This window comes from Tiliqua scincoides, chromosome 11 (assembly GCF_035046505.1).
Source record: "Tiliqua scincoides isolate rTilSci1 chromosome 11, rTilSci1.hap2, whole genome shotgun sequence".
NCBI lineage: Eukaryota > Metazoa > Chordata > Lepidosauria > Squamata > Scincidae > Tiliqua > Tiliqua scincoides.
In genome coordinates this window covers 1,744,802-1,771,208 of record NC_089831.1, presented here as the reverse complement: position 1 = coordinate 1,771,208, position 26,407 = coordinate 1,744,802, and the positions used below count along the sequence as shown (strand labels likewise).

The following is a 26,407-nucleotide window of genomic DNA, read 5'->3' as shown; positions in this document are numbered from 1 at the left end:
GGGCAAGTGTAGCTGGGAGGTCCTGGAGGCCAAATTTAGGCTATTAGGTAGGAAGCTGAAAGCCAGGACCTCAAAGGTAGCATTCTCTGAAGTGCTACCTGTTCCATGCGCAGGGCCAGCTAGGCAGGCGGAGATCAGGGGTCTCAATGTGTGGATGAGATGGTGGTGTAGGGAGGAGGGGTTTAGATTCATTAGGCACTGGGGAACGTTTTGGGACAAGCGGGGCCTGTACAAGAGGGACGGGCTTCAACTTGAACCAGAATGGAACCAGACTGCTGTTGTGTAACATTAAGAAGGTGGCAGAGCAGCTTTTAAACTGATCCCTGGGGGAAAGCCGACAGGAGCTGAGGGGCATCCGGTTCGGAACTCCTCATCTCTATGGGACGAGGATGGGGAGGTTAGAGAACAACAAGGTAAAGGCAGAGTAGGAGAAGAAATTGGGAATGGTAGCATGATGGGATGTGATAGATGCTTTAGCACAGTGAGAAGATGCAGGGACAAAGGAGCTAATAAGCAGCCCATCCTGGGGCATTCCGTGTACAAATGCTTTTTTGCAAATGCCCGAAGTCTCCAAGCAAAGATGGGAGAACTGGAATGTCTGGTGACAAGGGAAAACATTGACATAGTGGGCATAACGGAAACTTGGTGGAATGTGGAAAATCAGTGGGATACCGCAATCCCAGGCTATAAACTCTACAGGAGGGACAGGGAGGGGCGTGTTGGAGGTGGGGTGGCCTTTTACGTTAAGGAAGGGATAGAATCTAGCAAAGTAGAGATTTAAGGCGGGACCGACTCCACCGTAGAATCTCTGTGAGTTAAATTACCAGGCCTGTGGAGCGATGTAATACTGGGGGCATGCTATCGTCCTCCAGACCAGAAATTGGAAGGGGACCTTGAAATGAGGAAACAGATCAGGGAGATGACAAGAAGGGGCAGGGTTGTAATCATGGGGGACTTCAATTATCCTCATATTGACTGGGTCAATTTGTGTTCTGGTCATGATAAGGAAACCGGATTTCTTGACATGCTAAATGACTGTGCCTTAGAGCAGCTAGTCATGGAAACCACCAGAGGACAGGTGACTCTGGATTTAATATTGTGCAGTACTCAGGACCTGGTTAGAGATGCTAATGTTACAGAGCCGTTGGGGAAAAGTGATCATGCTGTGATCCGTTTTGAAATGCACGTCGGGGGAAGAATACTGGGCAAATCTCTCACAAAAACCCTTGACTTCCAATGAGCAGACTTCCCTCAAATGAGGAGGCTGGTTAGAAGAAGGTTGAAAGGGAAGGTAACAAGAGTCCAATCTCTCCAGAGTGCATGGAGGCTGCTTAAAACAATAGTAATAGAGGCCCAGAGGAAGTGTATACCACAAAGGAAGAAGGGTTCCACTAAATCCAGGAGGGTGCCTGCATGGCTAACCAGCCAAGTTAGAGAAGCTGTGAAGGGCAAGGAAGCTTCCTTCCGTAAATGGAAGTCTTGCCCTAATGAGGAGAATAAAAAGGAACATAAACTGTGGCAAAAGAAATGTAAGAAGGTGATACAGGAGGCCAAGCAAGACTATGAGGAATGCATGGCCAGCAACATTTAGGGGAATAATAAAATCTTCTTCAAATACGTTAGAAGCAGGAAACCCGCCAAAGAAGCGGTTGGCCCTCTGGATGGTGAGGGAGGGAAAGGGGAGATAAAAGGAGACGTAGAGATGGCAGAAAAATTAAATGAGTTCTTTGCATCTGTCTTCACGGCAGAAGACCTCGGGCAAATACCGCTGCCCGAATGGCCCCTCCTGACCAAGGAATTAAGTCAGATAGAGGTTGAAAGAGAGGATGTTTCAGACCTCATTGATAAATTAAAGATCAATAAGTCACCGGGCCGTGATGGCATCCACCCAAGAGTTATTAAGGAATTAAAGAATGAAGTTGCTGATCTCTTGACTAAAATATGAAACTTGTCCTTCAAAACAGCCACGGTGCCAGAGGATTGGAGGATAGCAAATGTCATACCAATCTTTAAAAAGGGAAAGAGGGGGGGACCTGGGAAACTATAGGCCAGTCAGCCTAACATCTATACCAGGTAAGAGGTGGAATCCCTCATCAAAGATAGAATCTCAAAACACAGACAAACAGGCCTTGCTGAGGGAGAATCAGCTTGGCTTCTGTAAGGGTAAGTCTTGCCTCACAAACCTTTTAGAATTCTTTGAAAAGGTCAAAAGGCACGTGGATGTGGGAGAACCTGTGGACATTATATATCTGGACTTTCAGAAGGTGTTCGACACGGTCCCTCACCAAAGGCTACTGAAAAAAACTCCACAGTCAGGGAATTAGAAGGTAGGTCCTCTCCTGGATTGAGACCTGGTTGAAGACCAGGAAACAGAGAGTGGGTGTCAATGGGCAATTTTCACAATGGAGAGAAGTGAAAAGCGGTGTGCCCCAAGGAACAGTCCTGGGACTGGTGCTTTTCAACCTATTCATAAATGACCTGGAGACAGAGTTGAGCAGTGAGGTGGCAAAGTTTGCAGACGACACCAAATTTTTCAGAGTGGTGAAGACCAGACGTGATTGTGAGGAGCTCCAGAAGGATCTCTCCAGACTGGCAGAATGGGCAGCTAAATGGCAGATGTGTTTCAATGTCAGTAAGTGCAAAGTCATGCACATTGGGGCAAAAAAATCAAAACTTCACATATAGGCTGATGGGTTCTGAGCTGTCTGTGACAGATCAGGAGAGAGATCTTGGGGTGGTGGTGGACAGGTCGATGAAAGTGTTGACCCAATGTGCGGCGGCAGTAAAGAAGGCCAATTCTATGCTTGGGATCATTAGAAAAGGTATTGAGAACAAAACGGCTAATATTATAATGCCGTTGTACAAATCTATGGTAAGGACACACCTACATAATAAGAACATAAGAACAGCCCCACTGGATCAGGCCATAGGCCCATCTAGTCCAGCTTCCTGTATCTCACAGCGGCCCACCAGATGCCCCAGGGAGCACACCAGATAACAAGAGACCTCATCCTGGTGCCCTCCCTTGCATCTGGCATTCTGACATTACCCATTTCTAAAAACAGGAGGTTGCGCATACACATCATGGCTTGTACCCCATAATGGATTTTTCCTCCAGAAACTTGTCCAATCCCCTTTTAAAGGCGTCTAGGCTAGACACCATCACCACATCCTGTGGCAAGGAGTTCCACAGACCGACCACACGCTGAGTAAAGAAATATTTTCTTTTGTCTGTCCTAACCCGCCCAACACTCAATTTTAGTGGATGTCCCCTGGTTCAGGTATTATGTGAGAGTATAAAGAGCATCTCCCTATCCACTCTGTCCATCCCCTGCATAATTTTGTATGTCTCAATCATGTCCCCCCTCAGGCGTCTCTTTTCTAGACTGAAGAGGCCCAAACGCCGTAGCCTTTCCTCATAAGGAAGGTACCCCAGCCCAGTAATCATCTTAGTCGCTCTCTTTTGCACCTTTTCAATTTCCACTATGTCTTTTTTGAGATGCGGCGACCAGAACTGGACGCAATACTCCAGGGTGTGGCCTTACCATAGATTTGTACAACGGCATTATAATACTAGCCTTTTTGTTCTCAATACCCTTCCTAATGATCCCAAGCATAGAATTGGCCTTCTTCACTGCCGCCGCACGTTGGGTCGACACTTTCATCGACCTGTCCACCACCACCCCAAGATCTCTCTCCTGATCTGTCACAGACAGCTCAGAACCCATCAGCCTATATCTAAGGTTTTGATTTTTGGCCCCAATGTGCATGACTTTACACTCACTGACATTGAAGCGCACACACCTGGAGTATTGTGTCCAGTTCTGGTCGCCGCATCTCAAAAAGGACATAGTGGAAATGGAAAAGGTGAAAAAGAGAGCGACTAGGATGGTTACTGGGCTGGGGCACCTTCCTTATGAGGAAAGGCTACGGCGTTTGGACCTCTTCAGCCTAGAAAAGAGGCGCCTGAGGGGGGACATGACTGAGACATACAAAATTATGCATGGCAAGGATAAAGTGGATAGAGAGATGCTCTTTACACTCTCACATAACACCAGAACCAGGGGACATCCACTAAAATTGAGTGTTGGGAGGGTTAGGACAGACAAAAGAAAATATATCTTTACTCAGTGTGTGGTCGGTCTGAGGAACTCCTTGCCACAGGATGTGGTGAAGGCATCTGTCCTGGATGCCTTTAAAAGGGGATTGGTCAAGTTTCTGGAGGAAAAATCCATTATGGGGTACAAGCCATGATGTGTATGTGCAACCTCCTGATTTTAGAAATGGGCTATGTCAGAATGCCAGATGCAAGGGAGGGCACCAGGATGCAGGTCTCTTGTTACCTGGTGTGCTCCCTGGGGCATTTGGTGGGCCGCTGTGAGATACAGGAAGCTGGACTAGATGGGCCTATGGCCTGATCCAGTTGGGCTGTACTTATGTTCTTATGTATGATTCTATGATTCATCACACTTAATCCAGACTGAACAAAGATCTGTTAATAATTACAACCTTCTGTTAATCCTTCAGATTACTGTCAAAGAAAAATTACATGATTAAGAAGTAGCATTTTCCACCCAGTCAAAGATCTCTGAGTATTCCAAAAGCCTCTCATAGAGCTGCACAGTCACGTAGCTGGAATTCAGCAATCTGATTTCATCGCCAAGTGCACTGGAGCTGCTCCTCCACGCAGTCTCTGCATGGCTCTGCAAGCTCCCTTCAAAAATTAGAGGGTACATTGTTCAAGGGGGCTAACTGCATAGCAAACAACTTTACAAGCTTTGAGTAGTACATGGAACAATCAGAGTGTTTTCAGGTGCTTCATGAGTGGCTTTTATGAAATGAATTTTCGTCAATATGCCTCTCTGGGATATGGTCTGCCATGGCCATACTAGTTGAGGCTGCAATCCTCGCCACACTTACCTGGGAGTAGGCCCCATTGACTACAATGGGACTTACATCTGAGTAATTCATAGGCTTGAGCTCCGAGTCTAACTTAAAATGACATTTCTCCTTCCTAATAGTTAGTCCATGTTGTCGATTTGCTGTCAAAACACTATGTAACCGAGACACTGTCAGTAAGATTTAAACATCCACATCTGATTCTTCATTCACAGATTCTGTCTTGAGGCAGATTCTGCCTCCTTCCATCTCTCTCTCCCCACCTTCCCAATTACCCCTCCTTTTTCTTCATCCACCACATCCTCCACTCTTCTCCCTTGCTATGGACAATTTATAAGTAGAAGTGCTTGTTTTTGTTGAATTTGTAAGTGATTCAATTGAATAATTTGTTGTTTTTGCATTGAAGATTGCAACGTAATGATACTGATGCTTAAGAATTCACACCTGTGAATCAAAAACACAAAACACCCACGTTTTGCATTTTAATTCAACAGTTTAGAAACACCTCAACCACCATTTCCTAACACCTCTACTTATAAGATACAAACAAGGAAGGACCTGCAACTATAAGATATACTGACATTTTGTCAATTTCCCACTCCAAAGAGACCAGTGGGGAAAGTCAATACACTCCAAGTCTTATCAAGGTTTATCCCAGCTCAACGGAGTCTGCTTCCCAAGAGATGGCAGAGATAGTGGTGCCCCAACCATGTCAAACAGTATGAAAACAAGAGTGATTGCAGGACTGGGACAGAACGAAATCTGTTAGGACTCTGCCAGAGATAAAGAAGCAACTGCAAGTACAGGAATTCCTCATTACAGGAGGTTGTTGAGACTTTGCTACAACAAAATGTACAAATTCATACCTGTAAATTCACTATTTGAGCATAATATGAGATTTCTGCTCATAAAGTGCTGCTTTACACACACCAAAACAGTCTGACATGCAGTTTCCACGTGCAATGTGGGAAGAGTGCTGGGAACTCACACCGGTGCTCGAGAAGTTATAAGAAGGCATCTATAGCCATCATGAGTTCTCAGCATGCTTTCCTTATAGGACCTGTCCTGTTTTCATACTCAGGTCTTGTGCTAGACTCTATTCTCTATGGGGAAAATGTTTTCACTACAGTAGGTCTTTGGTATCCATGAGGAATCTTTCACCAGACCTCCTACAGATATTGAAATAATGAAATCCACAGTCGAACCTTCTGACCAGCATTTCAATTTAATGAAAACCAACACCCCAAAGGCCTTCTGAGGACAAGGGAGACAGTGCATGGCCTCCCCAGGCCTCAGAAAGCCTCCCAGATGTGACCGGAAGGCGCATCTGGGAGCTCAGGTGAGGCCCTCACAGGCGGGTTTGGAACCTGAGCTGAGTCAAATTCACAGGTTCCTTTTAAATGATTGGCAACCTTCAGTCTGGAAAGACTATGGTATAAGCCTACAGCACCTGGTATTCCCAGGCGGTCTCCCATCCAAGTACTAACCAGGCCTGACCCTGCTTAGCTTCCGAGATCAGACGAGATCGGGCATGTGCAGGGTAACAGTTGCTGTATATGGGTAGGAATGATAGAGACAGAGTTTAGCAATTGGTCACTGACTGGCAGCCTCTCTCCAGTTTCAGACAGACAAAGGTCATCTCCTAGCCCTGCCTGGAGCTGCCTCCAGGGACTGAACCTGGGATATTCGGTATGCAGACCATGTGCTCTATTACGGAGCTACAGTTTCTACCTAAAGGGCAGAAGGGGTGCTATTAGGGGAGGCAGAGGCAGACTACGGGGAGCACTGCCTAGCGCTCAGCACTCCTTGCTCTTCTCTTCACTGGCCACAGTCATTCATGCCTTGGTGACATCAGGATTGGATTACTGAAACAAACGAAGACTGTCCAGCAACCGCTGTGTGAGCTGAACGCGGTAGTTTGGATGGTCACTGGGGCTCGGCGGTTCAGCTCTGTTGGGTTGTTGCTTCAGCAGCTACATTGACTGCCAGTTCATTTCTGAGCACAATTCAAGGTGCCGGTGTTTAAAGTCTTTAAAGGCCCTTATGGCCCGACACTAAGGGACTTCCTTTTTCGAACATTCCAGCCCACCCCCTGAGGTCACTGGAGGCAGTGGTGTAACTATGCCACCTGGCGCCAGGGGCACCCTTTTTATAACACCCCCTCCTTAAAACACTATAGGCAAAACTGGGAGCCTTTCTAAGGCCTCTGGTGGGCCTTATAAGGACTTCCAAGGCTTGGGAAGGCTATGCACGGCCTCCTTGGGGCTCAGAAGACCTCAGAAATGCACTCCCTGACACCCTCTCCAGGAGCGTCCCCCTTAGCTATGCCACTGATTGGAGGGAGCCCTCTTGTATGTATCGCCCTTAGTTGAGGTTAGGGGAGCAACAGTAAAAGGCAGGTTCTTTCCTGTGTTGGCACCTCAACTGTGGAATTCCCTTGCTTTTGATTTGTGACCAGTGCCCTCCCTGGAGAGCTGGAAGACTTTTGGGTGGTCTTCTGATGGAGTATTGGGGGGGTTAGATGTGTTGGGTTGGACTAAACTGCTCTTTTAATTGATATGCATCATTTCAGTTTTGTCTGCTGCTCGGATGGTTGTAATACGCTGTGCTGCTACATACTGCGTTCCTTGTTTTGTGATCAGACACCCTGTTGATCTCACTTCTCTCCTGTCAATATTTGCATTTATGCACAGTTGTCCTTCTCATAAACTTGGGAGCGTAATTATATAACGAGCCAGACTCGCTGGCTAAAGAAATGACAAAAAGCACCGTCTTCACTATGGAAGTGGCAGAAACTACCCAAAATGCAATGACATACCTGAGGAAGCAGCAAGGAGCAAACAATCCCAAACGTGGCCTCAAAGTTGTCCTTCAGCCACAGCCCCACTGCGTGGATGCAGCCACGGACGTGGATGGTGTCCACCAGCTCCAGGCGCTGCAAGCAGAACAGAGAACATGGAATGGTCCAAATCAGACTCGCCCATTCCAGAAGGCCCTGCCAAATGCACAGCAAGTCCCAGGCCCTCGGTGCAAACTGGCAGGGTGGATTCCATCTTTTCTGGGCCAATGCTGGCCCACTCTGCCTACTCTGATTGCCAGCCACGGCCAGCAGCTACAGACAGGCTTCTCTGTGAATTTACTTAAAACTTCTGGAAAGTTATCTATAATGGGTTCATGGTGAGGCAAGGTAGAAATTCAAATTAATCATCACGATCAACAAAGCCTCTCCCGCTGCTCCAAGGAGGGCCTAACCTGACTTTTCACAAACACATTTGCTGTGCGCAGAACCTGAGCGATTGGCAACAAATAGCCGGTTTGAGAGGGTTTTAGAATAGCACCCCCACCATGCCATTCAGGCAGGCTGCGAGGCATCTTGCTTGTTCCTAGGAGTGGGGGGGGGGGCCTGCAAGACACGCTGCTTGTATGCTAGAGATTAAACACGGCACTCAGAGAAGGAGGGTGGTGGAGAGTTAACATTCTGGCTTTTAATCTGCCCAGCAGCTTTTTAACTCAATTATCTCCAAACGAAGGGCATGTGGGAGAAGAAACAAAAACAGGTCCCTTCATCACAGTGACAGCCAAAGAGAATTTCACAGTAATTTTATTTGCCTTTAATGCATCAGCATCTTCAAGTTTTTTAACCACAAATTTTCATCCTCGCCGAGATGAGTGATGCCTGAACGTCATCTCCCAATGCCTTTCTAAAAGCGGCTGGACGGGTGGGAGAAGCAAGTCGTTCGGGTGCTGCTGGGGGAGGGGGCACCCTAACTGCCTCCCTTACCCCTCCCCATATTGTTTAAAAAAAATGGAATATGTAATTGTGCATCTTCTTGTCCTGCTGAGTTTGGCCCTTAGGAAAATACAGAAGGACTTCTTCCCATCCTTAAATGGCCTGGTTGTCCTTACAGGCTCTGGTCAGTTTGTGAGGCCTGGGGTAGGCTAAAGTCCTCCGTGGCCACATCCCAGGTCCCTGCAGGAAGCCCACTCCCACATCAACTGCCCATGGCCCATTACCTTCTTCAGAGGTCCTCTTCCAAGTGTCTCTGCCATTTAAAGTGGGGCACACAACAAGAGAGACAGGGCCTTTTTGGAATAGGCACCCCCATCTATGGAATTCTCCCAGAAGACACCAGGCTCACCTGTTGCCATTTCATAGCTAGGTAAATATATTTTCATTTCACTGAGAAAACTTGAAGATCGATGGGATTTTATGCTGCTGTTTTGGTTGTGCTGGGTACTGACTGTGATCTTTTAAGGTGTCTTTCTCTCTTTAATTCTCTTATAGCTCAACAAGAACATCTCTTTTTTTATAAACCTAGGCGGTAATTTTCACTGAAGGCACTTATAGGCTCTTGTATCCATTGTTGGCAACCTTCTGTCTCGAAAGACTATGGTATCGCGCTGTGAAAGGTGGTTCTGGAACAGCGTCTAGTGTATAGGCTCTTGTATAGGCACTTATTAAACAAATCCCTCCAGACACAAGGAGGGAGGTGGGCATCTGTGTGAGGTGGGCACCTCAGGTCAAGGTGCTATAACGGTGGGTGAAAGATGGATCTGTTCCACAGGATACAATCTGTTGGGCTGTCCTCTTGCATAAGCCTCACCATAATGCCCTCCTCCAATTCCTGTTCATTTCAATGACCTTTACACAGAGAAAACATCCTGTTAAGCACCCCCTGCCTGCTGCCTCCCCCTTGTAGGGTCTCCCCCTCCCCCGCTCCCCACATCTGCCACTTAACATCGAGATGTACTTGAGAGGCTTCTTACCTCTTTATCGAGAGTCCTGTAGCCACATAGCGTGTTAATGACTTCTCCTGGGACCTATGAAGAAAAGCAGAAGAATTCACAACAGTGCACAGGGGGAACTTTGGTTGCTTTTGTATCAAAGGCTGGAAGGAAGGGGAAAGCGCAGGGGGGGGGGCGTACCCCAGCGTCTTTTCCTAAACTTGTCCTCATGGCACAAGCACAGGCTGCTGGCAAATCAGCCCTGAAGGATTGCCAAAAAGACTTCAGAAAGGCTGGGCCCTCACAGTTTCAGACAGCCAAGGACAGCACCCCAGGCTGAGTTCTTTGCTGTACAAGAGAGCTGAAGTCACAAGTGCGCAAAATTCCTCTGGACACACCCAGGACTTCCCTCTCTCTCAGTGTTAGGATTTTCCTGTGCCTCATTAGGGGCATATTTCTAAAGGAACACCTTTTCTCCTCCAAATCTGCTTGGGGGCTCTCTTAAACAGAAGCCCTGTGAACAGTGCCACAGGCCATCTGAGGAGCGGTGGACAGGGAGGACAGTTGGGGTCTTCTCAACTGCAGGACCTTGCTTGTGGCATCCCTCCCCAAAGTGTGATGGTGGTCCAACCTCAGACCACCAAGCGGCGATGGGAGGCAGCTCCATTTTGGGTGCAAAGGCTTCATCCAAGGGCCGCGGATTTCCGCTCCCCACATCCTTACTGTGGGCACTCTAGCAGGTGGCCAAGAGATGGCTTTTTGAGGAAACCTCATTGAACATGGCTGGTGACTGAGTCGTCGGACCTGAACAAGCAGGCACAACTTCCAGGCCTTTTGCAAGTGGGGTTCAGGTCCAACACGCTGCTGCCAGAGGTAAAGAATGAGTTCCAATTGGCACCTGCGGTGCCCTAGCACCCATCCCCCATGGTGTTCTGTCCCTCCACCCTGGGGAGGAAGGGGATGCAGCACTGTGTGCACTGGGTTACAGCAACAATTTTCATTTGGTGCGCCACAAAAGGACCACAGTCATGCCATGGGGGTTTGGCGCACAGTGGTTGAAAATTGCTGAGAATATCTTCCGGGTTCTGCAGTTCTGTTTCTAGGGCAACTGTCTGTAGTAATGAATTTTCTGTCCTACTTCCTCTGCCTATACAGTTGCCCAAGAAACAGAACTGCAGAACCCAGAAGAGTCTTCTGGAAACCAGAAACGACATCATGAGAAATAAAGACCACAGAGAAGACCATAGTGGACCGTGTGCTGGGTCCGAAGAAAAACATTGAAAATTGCTTGGTTAGAGGCCACTGCAAGGGACTGGCTAGATTTCCCCAGCATTTGGTATTTGGGAAATCTCTCCTCCTCTCTCTCAGAAGTTGAAAAGAGGAAGAGGAATTTTCTAACTCTTCATTGTTATTTACTGGAGAAGAGAGGAAGAAGGCCCCCACCCCAGGTCTTCTGGCCAATGGTGCCCCCCACCTGGATCTTCTGATTTATCACAAGGAACTTTGGGAGGTCATCCATGTGCGAAGGGAAAGGCAGAGAGAGGCAGCAGCCCCAGGAGTCTTTCTGTCACCATCACCTTCTCCCCACACTGGATCTGCAAACTGGGAGGCAGGCAGGAGATGGCCCCCACTGGCTTGCCACCCCTAGCGATCCATCAGCTGAGCCAGTCATTTTTGCTTGCTTGATTCTGTTTCATTGTTGCTTCTCAGACCTGAGAATTTTTATTTTCCATGTCCACAATCAGTGGCCTGCCATCTTTCAATGCAACCCTGAACTCTATTCAACCCTTAGCCGCACCTATAGATCACAGCTCCTGCGAAGAGAATGCCCACTTTGTTGACAGGGGCTTCCAAAAGCACCTGGAAGAAAATCTTCCACTTGGGACATCTCCATTTTGCATTGGACTCTGCTGGTTGACAGTGAAAGAACAGAGACTGTTTTCCAGGCAGCAAAACAGAGCTTATTTGGGGAACAAAGGAGTGTAGAGGGGTGTTTTACCCTCCCAACCTCTGTAAGTTAGAACCAAAATGCTCTTCAGGGTAATGCAGAGTGCCTCCAACCTCCAGCGAACCACTTTTCAGGCAGTGGCCTGCCAATCACTTGCAGTCTGGGGTAAGTCATCCCCAAGGCCAACAAGGAATTAATGGCATTGGGGCAGTGAGGACCCACACTCCAGCAAGAGCAGTCTCTGAATTGTTACCAAAGTGGCACATTTGCACAGTTCCTGGAAGATGTTGAATAGCAAAAAGGAGGTGTGTAGCCCCTGGAGCAGAAGAGCAGGAACATCAAACCACATGCTAAGAGCCCCCCACCCCATTATTATGGTCCCTGAGAGTGCCCCGTCACTCTCTGCTGCTTGGGGTGGAGGGGGTGGCAAAGAGGGTCACATTTTTAGCATGGAGTGCTTCACAGAGCCCTTCTGCAAGAGTCACCTACACCCAGTGAACCTGGCGATCATGGGAGGGGGTCATTTTTCCTGTGCACCCCACATCTTCCAATTCATTTGGAAGATTGTTCTTCCTCTGCCTGTAGAAGACTATGAAAGCAAGCCAGGACTCCAACATACCTGTAATTGGGTTACAGAGCAGCCTGTGCTCCCTCCGCCCCCAGCAACAGTTTCCCTGTATTAGATTTTTCACACAAAACGGGGCCTCTAGTCAAAACATTCTTGGCTTAAAAAATTGCCAAGCCCCTACCAATAACAGTCCATTATTCCCATATTTCGGGTTCAGAGTTAGAACCCAGAAGCTGGAAGTGACATCATAAGAGATGAAGACCACAGAGAAGACCATAGAAGTCAGTGTGCGGTGAAAAGAAAGTGTTGAAAATTGCTGGCCTTGGGGCTTGAATTGGTCTCAGACTTCATGGTCTGAGATTAGCACCTCACCTGAAAGCTACCCTGACATGCTAGTGCTCAAGCCCTGGAATCTTCTTCAGGCACAGAGGAAAGAGGCATGTTCAACACTGGATCAGAAATGGTGCTCAGCTACAGAGTCCATGGATGGGGCGCGGCACTTTGCTTCATTCCCTCCTGCCCAAATCACCAAAATGCCCCCCCCAACTTTGCAACTTTGCAAGCATTTCAGCTCAGCACCAAACAAGAAAAAACCATGTGGCTGAACCAGGGCTTTATTAAGGGGCAACAACCCACTGGCTCTTTTACCATCAGTTCCTTTCCTAACAATTCTCAATGTTGAATCTTCTACAGTAGTCAGAGCTCACGTTTTTTGTGAAGGTCTCCACCATGACTCCAAGATCCCATTCCCAGTTTGTCACTGTTCCATCAAGCCCCATCTGTGTGTGCACTTGAGCCGAGGTGTCTTTCCCTCTTCGCAAGGCAACAGCCCCCAAACACAGAATAAGTTATGCTTGTGAGCCGTATGCATTAATTAATAAGTACCTACAGGACATAAATTTTTTTAATCACTAAAACAACTCTCTCTTTCTCTCTCTCTCTCTCTGCTGGATAAACCAGCAGGCACAAGCTGCTAAGTGGCACAAACCGTCTTTCGCACCATATCATTTTATGCTCTGAAACAGATTAAAAACAGGCACCCCCTGCTTAGGAAGCAATAAACGAGTTCTTCAGAGAGGTCAGCGGGGCTCCCCATTCAATTCACAAGGAGGCAAGGGGAGGAGCTGGAGTTTCTGCCATGGAAAATTCCAGACGACACTGCCATGAAGCAGGCTCTTGTGTGGGCTCTCTCCAGACTTTGTTCCAAGTTTAGCGAGTTCTTCAGAACTCCAATACGCATTTGTAGGTGCTGGCATCCAAGGCTTGCTCCATTCTGGTCTCACCTCCCCTCACACCTTGGACTGTGCAAATATATCATTTTTGGTAACCATTTGGAGTGTGCTCTTGCTGGAGTGAGGCTTCTCACTGCCTCCGATGCCATTAATTTCATTTAATGAAATTAAATGAAAGAGATTGGCAGGCTCCTGCACATGAATGTGAAGAGCATTCTTCAGTCCATGCAGTGGCATAGCTAAGGGAGGACAGGGGGGTAAAATGCCTCAGGTACCATGCCTTCAGGGGGTGCCAACCAGCACCCCCAATGGCAGATCCCAAGGCACTGGGTGATGCAGGAGAAAGTACTGTGGCAGAAAGGACACCACCTTGCTGCTGTAATACCTTCTAACCCTCACAGGCACTCGGAGCAGCTGACCGCTTTTTTCACACCAGTATGCCAAGCTTCTTGTGCTGGGACTTCAAAATTGCTATTAGAGCCAGGTGTTGCGGGTGGACTTGAATGCGGGATCTTGAATGTGAGAGAGAAGGGCTGAAGCATCTCTCACACTGTGTCTCGGATGGAAGTTAGAGACCTCCTGCTGCCCTTGAACTTCCTCCACAGTGCAAATGGTCACTGCCCCTTGTTAGCTATCCACTTAGAAGGCTACAAAAAGTCATGATTTTGCTATATTTGATGGAGGGAGGAGAGTAAGTCAAGCACTGACAGAAACAAATGCACAATTCAGAGACTGCAAAGGTAGCCCAGCCCAGCCCAGTAACAGGTGCACTGGTTAGTTTGGGAGAAGAACACCCCCAACTGCATTTATATGCACCTCTTCTGGTACACCTTGACAACCACTGCCCGGCTCGATATTTATAAAGCACTTTGGTCCTTGGATAAAATATGTTCTTTAATGGTACACAATGTTTGTGTAGCACGGACCACATGAGCACACACTGAGGATGTTGACAATGCTGCTTGTGTGAACCCCTAGCAACATTTCTCTTTGTGCAAGCCTTCCAGGGAAGGCTGACACCCTGCAGTGCCTTGAGACTTACAGATCAGGTTCCAAGGACATTGAAAAGCACTGCAGAGGTCGGCCAGCTCCCACAGAGAGGTGACAAAGTAACCCTTTTGAAAAGCAGCACTGCAGAAGCCCTTGTTCTCACTCACCCCTACTTGGGGGCTCCATCTTAAGCACAAGCCCCCACCTGGCTTTCACTGAACACAATCCTATGTAGCCCCCCTCGAGTCACAGCAGTTTACCAAATCTAGATCACATCCACAAAGTTGCAGGGGGTGTCAGATCTGTAGGGCTGCCTCCTTTTCTTTCTGGGATGCAATGAATTTTTGTGATTATGCATTCAGGAATGGGGGAACGAACACATTTCTAGCTACATGCAAGAGCCTGAAAGGAAACAACAGGTTTCCTAACTGTTACCATGAGTCATGGACAGACACACAGCCAGTGGCTTGCACAGTCTGGGCACTGAGTGCTGCGCCCTGTGCTGTAAGCACCAAGCGTCCTATAGCAAGTCATTCAGTGCTGTGATGGGGACCATTTAGCAGGAGATGGGCTGATCAGTGCTTTGAATGGGGAACACCATGCACTGACGCTAGGATGCAAACTAACAGGCTTTCAAAGATCACAGAACTTGAAACATAGGAGGAGAACCCCACTTTGGGCTCCAGCATGAACAGGACCAGGGGAGATAGGGCAGCCTGATGGAACAGAAGAGTCAAGGAACCTACAATGTGCTCCACTTCGCCTTGCCTCCCAATTCTGGATCCACCCACCTCCATAATCACTACCTGAAGAACAGAACCAAAGACAAGCATGAACCTAAGCTTGGACCTGATAATTCACCATATGCTTGGCAGTCCATTGCAGACCTCACATGGGAGGGAAAATTCCTATTTAAGATGTGGTCAAGGACAGGGTCTGATTAGTACACAGGGAAGAGTGGGGCAGCCAGGTTGACTACGTTAAGTCCTCAGCCGACACCTGGAGATCAGCTTAGATCAGCACCTGAAGTTGCTTAGTTAGAGCAACTCTCTGTATCAACCCTTGCTTGGCTCACCAGACAGCTCCCCAAGAATCAATGCACTACCAGTGAGTTTTTCAGAGAACCCCAAAGGCCTGGAATGGAACACATGAAAGCACATGGTTTTAGAAAATCCCAGCCTTACAGGAAAGACACACCTGCTTTTGGAAGCTGAAATCCCAAATGTGCAATGTCTCCATGGCAGAAATAAAAGTTATTGTGCTCATTCCTAACCTTGCATTGATAGAAAGTCATGCAACGGCAGCCTTTTCCCACTCTAGCACTCTGTGTTCTGAATTGCACTGGGTAGAGCATTCATTCTTCAGGTACCGTTGAAAATTAAAGCTCTTTCGCTCGGCCAAGCTGCGTCCTTTCCCGAATACAAAGTGACCAAGAAAGACTGCAAAAAGTCTTGCGACTTGACACTAGAACAAGCCCTTGCTGGGAGGGAGGGAAGAGATATGGCAAAACAGGAAGAAAACATTTCGGATATTTATGAGTCATCGCTGAGCAGAAGGGCCAGTGCCTTTAGTAGCACACTTGAGCATTCTTCAGGGCTCTTCCAGGTGAGCTCAGAATTAAGAAATAAAATCCAGTCTCTCCCAAAAGGTTTGCTTCCAGTTCTATCAGTCATACAACGGACAGCTAGAAAAGCTGCCTGCTAAGATGGTGCCAGTGCATTTAATGGTTGTGCCAGGAAGTGTTTCTAATGGATTATACAAGAGCAGGAGGTGCAAGCCCAACCTGCTCGGAAACAGCTGCACTCTTGCCTTTAAACTGAACACTGCATGCTGTTCTCTTGTGTCCTGCTAAGGATTCCTGGTCTTCATAGTTTTGCCCCTTGGTCTTGCCTCATAATTCTTTTTAATTCTTGCTTACAAATTCATAACCCACTTTTCTACTCCAGTAAAGGAGTCACGGAAGGGGGGGGGGGTCAACAATTTCATTAAACTTGGTCTAAGAACACAGCCAAATAAAAACACCAGAACAAGAGGCACAACAAGCCAAACACCAGCAAAACAATAGTCAAAACGGCGAGAAAAAAATAAACTCAACCCAAAGCGTAGCAAAGCAACTCATAGCTGTAGGGAAGTCAGACAAAGGAACAACATCTGTACTGCCTGCTTAAAAGCAAGCAGGTGCCAGCTGGGCCTCAAAAGAGGGCATCTCATCACCAAAAAGGCCCTGCTGTGCATTTCCATCACTTGTGCCTCCACAGACGGTGGGATGTGGAGCACAGTTTTTGAACCTGGAGGTCGCATGTCGCCAGCATGACCAGAAGCTATCAACAGACCACTCTTTCTCCAGGAGTTGTTCAATTCTCATCACCTCATCCTGTAGCAGTGAATTTCACAACTTAATTCCAGGAAGACTCAGTGATGGGCAACTGAACACATGGATTTAACTGGCATGATTCAAATCACCTTGTTTGCAAGGATGTGTAAATTTATTTATTATTATTATTATTATTATTTTATTAATTTATACCCCGCCTTTTTGCCCAACGGGCACACAAGTCGGCTTACAATTTAAAAGTACAACATGAAAAACAATTAAAAAACAATTTATAATAATTAAAAAATCTAAAAACAAACAAATTCTGTCTGCAGGGTTTGATTTGTGATTTCACCCAAATAAGTTGTCAAATGGATGTCACAGGCTTTCCTGTTTGTTGTTGCTGGATTGTACTTTATGATCATTTCCTTTAATTATCGCTTGTTGTATTATATGCAGATTATTGTTAATTGCCATGGGAGCCTTGGCAGAGAGGTCTGAATGAATGCAGGAAGATGGGACTTTAATTCTGCATCTCTACCCACCAATTTTTGAAGGGACTTGTGTGCAGTAAACTTGCTTTGAGAAAGCAAGGGTACAGCGAGGATGGGCTACTGTCTGACTTCACGGATAAAGAGGAAGACTGACCCTCGCATTCTCTACATCACGTGGCTGCAGCGGGGGCTTTTGTGGGAGACAGGCATTCCTGGGACAGGAGCTCTTGCACTCCAAGGGGAGGAATCTTTATTCAGATGCCATGGAGCCAAACCCTGGAGCTCAGATTTTGAACTGGGGTTCCCAGCCATACCCCCTGCACCACCAGTACTTAGTTCAAGGGCACTAGCTAGGCAGCAGAACCTGCTTGAGGCTCCAGCCTCCTGATGCCAACTCCTGCCCATCCAACCCTGGTCTCAGAGCTCCCTCCTTGGTCCAAAGAACTCAGCCCTACTGCAAAGATCCAGATGCCTGGTTCCTGACCATGCACCTGCCTTCAGATAGGTTTCCAGGGAACACAACTGTTTTGGACCTATTTGGCCAGACTGACAGCTCCCTTGGATCCTGGCATGCCAACTGCTTGCAACCTGACTCTTGTTGGGGTCTGACACACCGGCAGGTAGATGCTATCTGCATTTGAACCCAGGGCTTCATGCAAAGCAATGCAACTCAACAACTAAACAGGGTATGTGAGGACAACCAAGATTCAGACCAGAGCAGCACTACCACAGAGACCGCTGAGCTTCAGCTGAGGCCCCAAAGTCACCACCAACTTCTTGCAGAAGAGACGAGGTCAAGATTCTCACTTCTTACCTTTCGGATGCAACACGTGTAGGGCACACCACAGGCCAAAGGGCCGCTGCTGTTGCATGAATGGTACAGGTTCACACGCCAGTCACTGAACTCGTCACCTCCACAACAGGAAAACTGCAAACAGGAAGGAGAGTCAGGGATTATTCATGTGCTTGCTGGCTTTACATCTCAAACACCAGGAGCTCTGACAAGAAGACCAAAGGGAAGGGAGGGCTGCTCCTCTGCATTATTCATTTGATTTATTTATTATTTTTAAAAATGCATATCCCACCTCGCCCCAAAGTCTTGAGGAGCAGCTAATTCTATTTGAAAACATTACAGACAAAACCAACAACATTCAACCAAATTACAAACAAAATAGAATAAGAACCAAATGTGAAACAGCAAGAGACAAACCCAGGAAACAAACCATAAACCAGGAGCCGCATGAGAGCAGAGAGCATGAGAGCAAATGTCGGCTAGAAAAGGTCAACAGCAGCTGAGGGATCAGCAGGAAGAGGGCCTGCCACATGCACAGGACAGGGGCCATCACAGGGCAGGCCCTCCTATCAGTCACCACCCACCAAGCTCCAGAAGGAGGCAGAGCCTGCAAGAGGGCTTCCCTAAAAGATCTTCCAGGAGTGGTTGGGTGGGTAAGGAGGTGAAGATTGTCTTTAAGAGCCTTTGGCAATAACAAGGTCTCATGCCAGACCTTTTGATCCAACCTTATGAAGGAGGAATCCTCTAGTTTGAGTGGCAGGAGATTCAGGACTATAGGTACATAAGAATAGCCTTGCTGGATCAGGTCAAAGGCCCATCTAGTCCAGCTTCCTGTATCTCACAGTGGCCGACCAGATGATTCAGGGAGCACACAAGACCACAAGACACCTGCATTCTCTTGCCCTCACACCTGACATTCAGAAGTAGCCTATTTCTAAAACCAGGAGGTTGCACATACCCATCACTGCCTGTAACCTGTGATGGACCTTTCCTCCATCAATCTGTCCAATTCCCTTATAGAAGTATCAAGTCCAGTTGCCATTACCACATCCTGTGACAAGGAGTTCCAAAGACTAAATACACATTGGTAAAAGAAATATTTTCTTTTGTCTCTTCTGAATCTTTCCAACACTCAATTTTAGTGGATGTCCCCTGGTTCTGGTGTTGTGTAAGAGAGAAAAGAACATCCCTTTGTTTACCCTCTCCAACCCCCGCAAAATTTTGTATGTCTCAACATACCATGTATTTTGAATGTCTGAAATGTTTCATGTATGACCATGTCATTGAGGGACACCAAATTCCAATACAGGCATCCCCCTATATCCATGGGGATTCCCCCCCCCCCAATATGGAGACAGCAGATTCTTGCCTAACAAAGGAACATTTTCGCTTCACTGAAGAATGTGACATGCAGGCAACCAGTCTGCATGCTACAGGGAGGAGACTAACTGTATGTTAATCAGAAGCATGACGGTCAGTGATGTCACTGGGGGTGCAGGCCGCACCAAGTGACACGCACGGGGTGGGGGTGACACCACTACTGGCCAAAATTTTTTTTTTTTTTTAACGATACCATCTTGTTATAGATTAATCAGTGCGTAATTTCATGCAGAATGCAATGAAATAAACCATGCTGAAATATCTCTATTCTATCAAAAGTTATAGCCAAAAAGCCAGCAAGGGTGGGGCAATGGAACATCACCACCCCCACCGCCCAGAGCTCTGCCCCAGCCACTGCATGGGAGGAGGTCCGTCTGAGGAGTAACATGCTGGCCTCCTGCACCAGGTGACACAAACCCTACTGTGGACAGCTCCTGCTTCTGGTTAACAATCAGTTAGTCTCCGTATCTAGCATGCAGGCTGGTTGCCCACACGTTCTTCAGTGAAGTGAGAATGTTCCTTTGTTAAGCAAAAACACGACTACATAAAAATGAAGGTACTGTAGTGGGTACAAGGCCACTGGATCTGTGGATAATTGAATCTGCGGGTACCAGGTTCGTGGATATGGGAGGATGCCTGTATATGAAAGGCAAATAAAAAACTTCTCTCTGTCCACTGCAGGGAAGTGGGTAAGGCTGGAATGTTTCTTTGAGCTCTCCCGGCTCCAGCACCCAGAACTGGTCCATTCCTCTCTTGCTCATTCAGTCATCATGTAGACTTACGGAACATGCACGAGTTGCTGCCTCTTCGAACATGTACAGGGGCACACAACAAGTTGTCCTGTTTCATGGAGATGCAGCTGTGAGAGGCAAGAGCAGCTTTGGCTAGGAGGATTGGAGCGGTTGGAGCAGAGAGCAAAGGCTTGAGGGGACTGGATGTCCCTGATGCAGCAAAGAGGAACCAGGCAGGCATTGCCCTCCCTGCCTCTGAAGAAATGTAGCCAAACTACTGAAGGGCTCCCATGGGTGCTACTCGGCTGTCCCGGACTGAGTAGCAGAACAAAACACTCCAAGGATTGAAATTCTTTCCAATAGAAATGATTGCTGTGGAAGTCAAATTTGCAAAAAAAGTTGTCAAAGGACAATGACTTTTGCTGCACTCAGTGTGAAACCCCTAAGCTCTCTCCCCTGCCTCACTTATAAGTCTGGAGCGCAGCACTCCAGAACAAGCCTCGCTGAAATGAAGAGTGATTTGATTTGTATACCGCTTGGTGAGCTTTTGTTGAAAAGCAGTATATAAATACTGTTAATAAGAATAAAATTAATAACAGGAACTGCACAAGGGAAGAGCAGTGCTCTCACACAAATGCCATTCACTGCACTGAGGCTTGTGCAGGAGAACCTCTTAGGAGGTTGGGCTCTGTGGCCCCAATCTGGCTGTCTTTCCTTCGGCACCCTTATAGTGCAACCTGATGCAGGACTACTCAGAAGGAAGTTCAACTGTGTTCAGTGGGGCTTACTCCCAGGAAAGCGACTGTTGAGAGTACTGCAGCTTTAAAAGAATGCATTTTATTCTCTGCTGCATATGGTTTTAATGACCTTGATTGCTAATTACTAATGCTTTGGTTTAAGTTTCAAGATTTAAATGTTTTATTTTTGTAATCTGCTCTGATAGTTAGTTAAAAGCAGGATACAAAACACCATAAGAACAGTCCCGCTGGATCAGGCCATACAGGATCTAGTCCAGCTTCCTATATGTCACAGTGCCCACCAAATGCCCCAGGGAGCACACAAGACAACAAGGGACCTGCATCCTGGTGCAGCCCTTGCGTCTGACATAGCCCGTTTCTAGAATCAGGAGGTTGCACATACACATCATGGCTTGTAACCTGTGATGAATTTTTCCTCCAGAAATTTGTCCAATCCCCTTTTAAAGGCATCTAGGCAAGATGCCATCACCACATCCTGTGGCAAGGGATGTGTGGTGCGTTGGAAGGCAGGTGAGGCAGAGCCTCCCCACCGGAGTCCTTTGAAAAGCACTGCCGCTGTGTGAGGTGTCCAAGTACCCACAACTCACGCACAAAGCACATGGTTTGTGGGTGCTTGGTCACCTCACATGGCAGTGGGCTTTTCCAAGGACTCTGGTGGGGAAGCTCTGCCTCACCTGCCTCCCCACCCACCATGTCCCTGCAAAACACACAACACCCAAACACACAGAATCCTTGTGCAGGAACACAGAGCCAGACAGAAATCCTTTAAGGTTTCACAATTGCTTTCTTGTCTCTAAGCAGACACTTCCTGCACTGTGCAGCTATAAGTGGGCTGCACATCCAGAGATTTTAGGCTATATATCTAACAGCACAATCCTAGGTATGTCTACTCAGAAGCAAGCACCACTGAGTTTGATGGGACTTGCTCCTAGGGAAGTATGTATAGGATTGCAGCTTAGGTTGTGCAAAGGCATTATTCTTTTATTTTTAGTTAATAATAAAAATATTGCTCACATTTTAATCACATCTTTACTGGAAAATGTAAACATAGTTTAATTGTAATTTATCTGAAGACCACTGATCTGTTGAGATATTTAGGTGACCACAATTCATTTTTCTCCTATGGCTCCATCCAATTTACTTTGAAATTGTATTTATAATTACGCAATGCAGCTACGGATTGTAAATAATGCATAATGGATTCACAGCGTTGTTTGCATTTATCCATTTACTTTTTCTAGGTATTTTCCCCCCTAATTGTATTTGTTAAACTTAGAAAAAATATTTAAAATTAAAGAGGCTCAAAAACACAAACAATCTGCACCCTCATCTACTCCTGACAATCATCATTTGAGCCTCTCCATGCTACAGAAAGGAGAACATTTGCTTTCTCCCTTCCTGTCTTGCTCCACTGCCTGGGAATGAATCCATGTCAGCTAAATGACATGCAAAATCATTCATGCTGCACAGATCTTCCAATTTACAGCACCGTAATTCAATCTCCCTAATTTGCTTTAAGAACACATCACTTTTTCAGGCAATCAGGAGGGTTGGGAACTGGTACCAGAAGCTTGTCACCTTCCCCTCATTGCCTTCGTGTCCAGAATTTGGAAACATCAGGCCCGGCAATTCATCTGCTAGTTCTCATTTTAAACAAATTGAATGGAGTTTTACTGAGTTCTTGAAATGATGCTGCAAAATCAAACCACAAGACAATATACTGCAGTGAGCATCACGATAAACAGAACATATGTCACAATCTCACATTCCTTTCTCTAGGGCAGTTTCTGGATCAGGCGTAATTATGCCTGATCAGGCAAGATGCCATCACCACTTCTGGTGGTAAGGAGTTCCACAGACTATTTACACACTGAAAGAAATATTTTTTGGGGAGAGTTAGGACAGACTAAAGAAAATATTTCTTTATCCAGCATGTAATTAGGCTGTGGAACTCCTTGCCACAGGAAGTAGTGATGGCATCTCACCTAGATGCTTTTAAGAGGGGATCGGACAAATTTCTGGAGGTTACAAGTCATGATAGGTATGTGCAAGTTCCTGATTTTAGAAGTAGGCTCAGAATGCCAGATGCAGGGGAGGGCACCGGGATGCAGGTTGTGTCTGTTGTCTTGTGTGTTCCCTAAGCATTTGGTAGACCACTGTGAGATACAGGACGCTAGATGGGTTTTTGGTCTGATCTAGCGGGGCTGTTCTTATTTAAATATGTATATCCTGCTTTTTCCAAGCAAATATCCTGGACAGTTTGCAAAAACCTCACTATCAGGCCCCCTCCTCAATTCAGAAAGAGCCACAGCTGGAGCTGTCTCCAAGTCCCATTTCCAGGTATGTATGAAGTAGACCAGAGCTTCCCAAACTTTTTTTACTCACGCATCATTTGGCAACCCATTTCCATAAATTGTACCCTTCAAATTAGCAAAATATTTGCATCTAGGGAGAGACTCCTCACCATTCACCAAAATAACTAAGCAAAGGAAGGTGGGTTTTTTCTCAAGGATAAGTAACAAAGAAAACCTGCATCACCAGCATAATACTGAATTAATTTCACAACTTTTGACTTGTATTTTGTCTTGCACTCTTGACATATATACGTCTTATTCCATTTTTCCCCCCTTACCCTGATGGGTAACCACTGAAGTAGACCAGCCCTGTAACATTTTGCACAAGTCTTTACAAACTCAGATTACCTACCAAGCTTGGCTCTCTGATGAGTGCATCTCTATCACACGTTTATTTGTACCCTGCTGTCCAGCTCAAATCAGTAAAGAGTCCATTTTAAAATCACAACAAAATGAGATAAAATCACAACACAGCAATTAGGTAAAATATAGTAGCAAAACACAAACCAACCAACCAAAAAGGAACACAAAAAAGTCGAACTAAAATGCTGCTGAACAGAAACATTTTTGGGTGCTGCCAGAACCTTCACAAAGAAGGTGGCAGAACCTGCATAAGGGCCTCCCTGGATCAAGTCAAGAGGCAGCTGCCCTTTAGACTGCTTGGTCCTGAAGTCATGCAAGCTTTAAACGTGATAACCAGCACCTTGAATTGCACATGGAAACAAACCCCAAACTGACATGGCTGATGTGAGATTGACATCAAGCAACCACAACCTTGACAATGGAAGGGCTGCTGGGTTATTTCAGGGCTGCAACCATCTCAGCTTTGTTGTTGGCCTTCCGCTGACTGACCAAGAACTGGGCTTGGAGTCAGCTCACTGGATCATGAAGCCCACCTGATTTTGCAGAGCAGGGCACTCAAAGAGTTCAGGTGACACTTCCCAAGTAACCAAGCCCATAAACAAATCTAGGCAGCACTCAGAGGTTGTAAAAAGTGAAGGAAGAACCCTTTGTGCATCTGCCCTGTCTCTGATCTGGAGCACAGGATAGTGAGGGCATGGGAACCAATGCCCTGGACTATACAGTAGAGAAAGTGCACAGCAAGACACATTAAGACAGGGTTTTACAGTCTAGAGCTTTGCCTAGTAGCCTGTGGGCCCTGGCGACTTTCACCTTAAGGGGCGGGGGCAGCCTGGAGGCAGGGAGGTGGCAGTGGCGCAATCCCCAGGATCGCATTGCTCAGGGGCGCTACAGGGGCTTGGGTACACTTACCTGAGCCTCCTGCAGCCTCCCGGGGGTGCGGGGAGCCCTGTGCGACCTTCTGTAGAGCTCCCCGCAGCTTTGAAAATGAAAGCAGAGCGATTGCACCCCACCTCTACTAAAGCAGAAGTAGAGCGCAATCACTCCACTTTCACTTCTGAAGCTGTGGGAAGCCCTGCAGAAGGTCACGTAGGGCTCCCCGCACCTCCGGGAGGCTGCAGGAGGCTTGGGTAAGTGTACCTAAGCCCCTGCAGCCCCCCTGAGCGGTGCGATCCTGGGGACCATGCCACTGCCTTTCCCCCACCCCCGCTGCCTCCTCCCCCGCAAGAACTTAGAGCGGCTCAAACTCTCCCCAAGAGTTTGAAAACCACTGCATTAGGTGTTTGAAGGCTGCCCAAAGAGTTTCTATGAGAGAGGAGCCAAGTTTCTCAACGGAGTGGAAGAGAACAGAGATAAGTGCTTGTGTAAACTGCATAATTGCAGCTTCTCCCCCAGTTTCGTCCTGCTTCCAGGCGCATCCCTTTCCTCTGTTGTATCTGTTTTGGATTGTAAGCCTCTTGGGGCAGTGGGCTGTTTTCAATGTGACCTACCACACACTAGTACGGAAACATGAATACACACACATGTACATACCAACACTGATCGGGTCATGCCTATCAAGGTTCAAGCTGGCCACTAGGGATTTCTTCACGCATGGAGGGGAACCTATTGTAAACAGTTCTTGCCCCTGCCCCACACTGTCCCCCCCTCCACTCCAGATGGGAAGACTTACGGAGTGCTTTGTAGAGGTGCAAATGCATTACAAAAGCATAAAACAGCAAAACCTCTGAAGGGGAAAGCAGGTGGGGGAAAGAGCATGACAAGGGCTAGGACTTTTTCCTCTTGAAAAGATCAAGCACCCTCTTCCCATTTAGCCTGCCCTGACATGCAGTGGAGTCCTTGATAAGCAGATAAAAAGCCAGTCATTAATGGACTAGCTTCCCCGAATTGTAGCCATTTAGCTGTCTGATAAGATAAGCAGCAATCAAGATTTATGGACTTAGACAAGCTCTCCATGAATTATAATTTCCACTAGCTATTTTTCTGAAACTGAGCTGGGCTTCTCATACTCGGCTTCTCAATCAAGAGAACTTAAGAAGTTGAAGATTTTTTTTCTCAACAGAATAATCCTGAGCAATGCAGATTAATGCCATTTCTGTCCACCGTTGCTTATATGCAACAGGGACCAAATGTGTATACATAGTGCGGGCAAAAATGGGTTAACGCCATACTGTTTCTAGCTGTTTTTTTTTTAAAAGGGTCAATTAATTTTTACTCCTTTGCCAGTTTTCTTTAAGAGAAATTCTCAATAAGATCATACTTTGGGCCCAAACCTATCCAGTTTTCTAGCACTGATGCAGCCGTGCCAATGTGCCGCGTTCTGCAGTGGTGAGGCAGTCACAACAGCCTCCTCAAGGTAAGAGGACATTTTGGTCTCTTACTTCGGGGCTGCATTGCAGTTGCACTGGTGTTGGCAAGTTGGATAGGATTGGGTCCTTAGTCCACTTAACACTTAAACTCCCATGAAGTCACACTTGTTGGCATCCTTCAGTCTTGGAAGACTATGGTGTCCCGCTCTGAATTGTGGTTCTGGAACAGAGTGTCCTCTCCAGTGCGCAAAGCCGGGTAAAGTAGGTATGGAGGATAGGCTGTTACCCATGCAGCAAATCCCCCCTCTCCACGTCGCTGAAATGGTCCAATGGAAAGGCAGAGGCCAATACGGTTGGTTCCAGTGGCGTTGCAGGAGTTGCCAGAACGTGACTGTGTTCAGTCGTGAACTGCCTCAGGGACTCCGGCTCCTGATTTTGCCTCGAGGTTGACTCCTGAAGCCTTTTCCATAACTGGATGTAGCCACACGGCAGTGGAGGTTTGGGATCAGAGTTTTCCTTCTCTCAGATGAGCTGCCTTCTCAGGCTAATGAG

The 26,407-nt window shown here is 47.0% G+C and overlaps 1 protein-coding gene and 1 pseudogene across 1 annotated transcript in view; both read right to left on the bottom strand.

Annotated features, from left to right (window-relative positions):
• LOC136662359 (tetraspanin-15-like) overlaps positions 1-26,407 on the bottom strand; it is a 123,520-nt gene that overhangs the window by 23,636 nt on the left and 73,477 nt on the right. The window contains exons 5-7 of the mRNA XM_066639572.1: positions 17,985-18,098; positions 9,667-9,720; positions 7,718-7,834 (exon numbers count right to left, since the gene is read on the bottom strand). Of these exons, the coding sequence (XP_066495669.1) occupies positions 7,718-7,834; positions 9,667-9,720; positions 17,985-18,098 (285 nt within the window). The remainder of the gene's footprint in view (positions 1-7,717; positions 7,835-9,666; positions 9,721-17,984; positions 18,099-26,407) is intronic.
• Positions 6,338-6,457, bottom strand: LOC136662910 (5S ribosomal RNA; annotated as a pseudogene).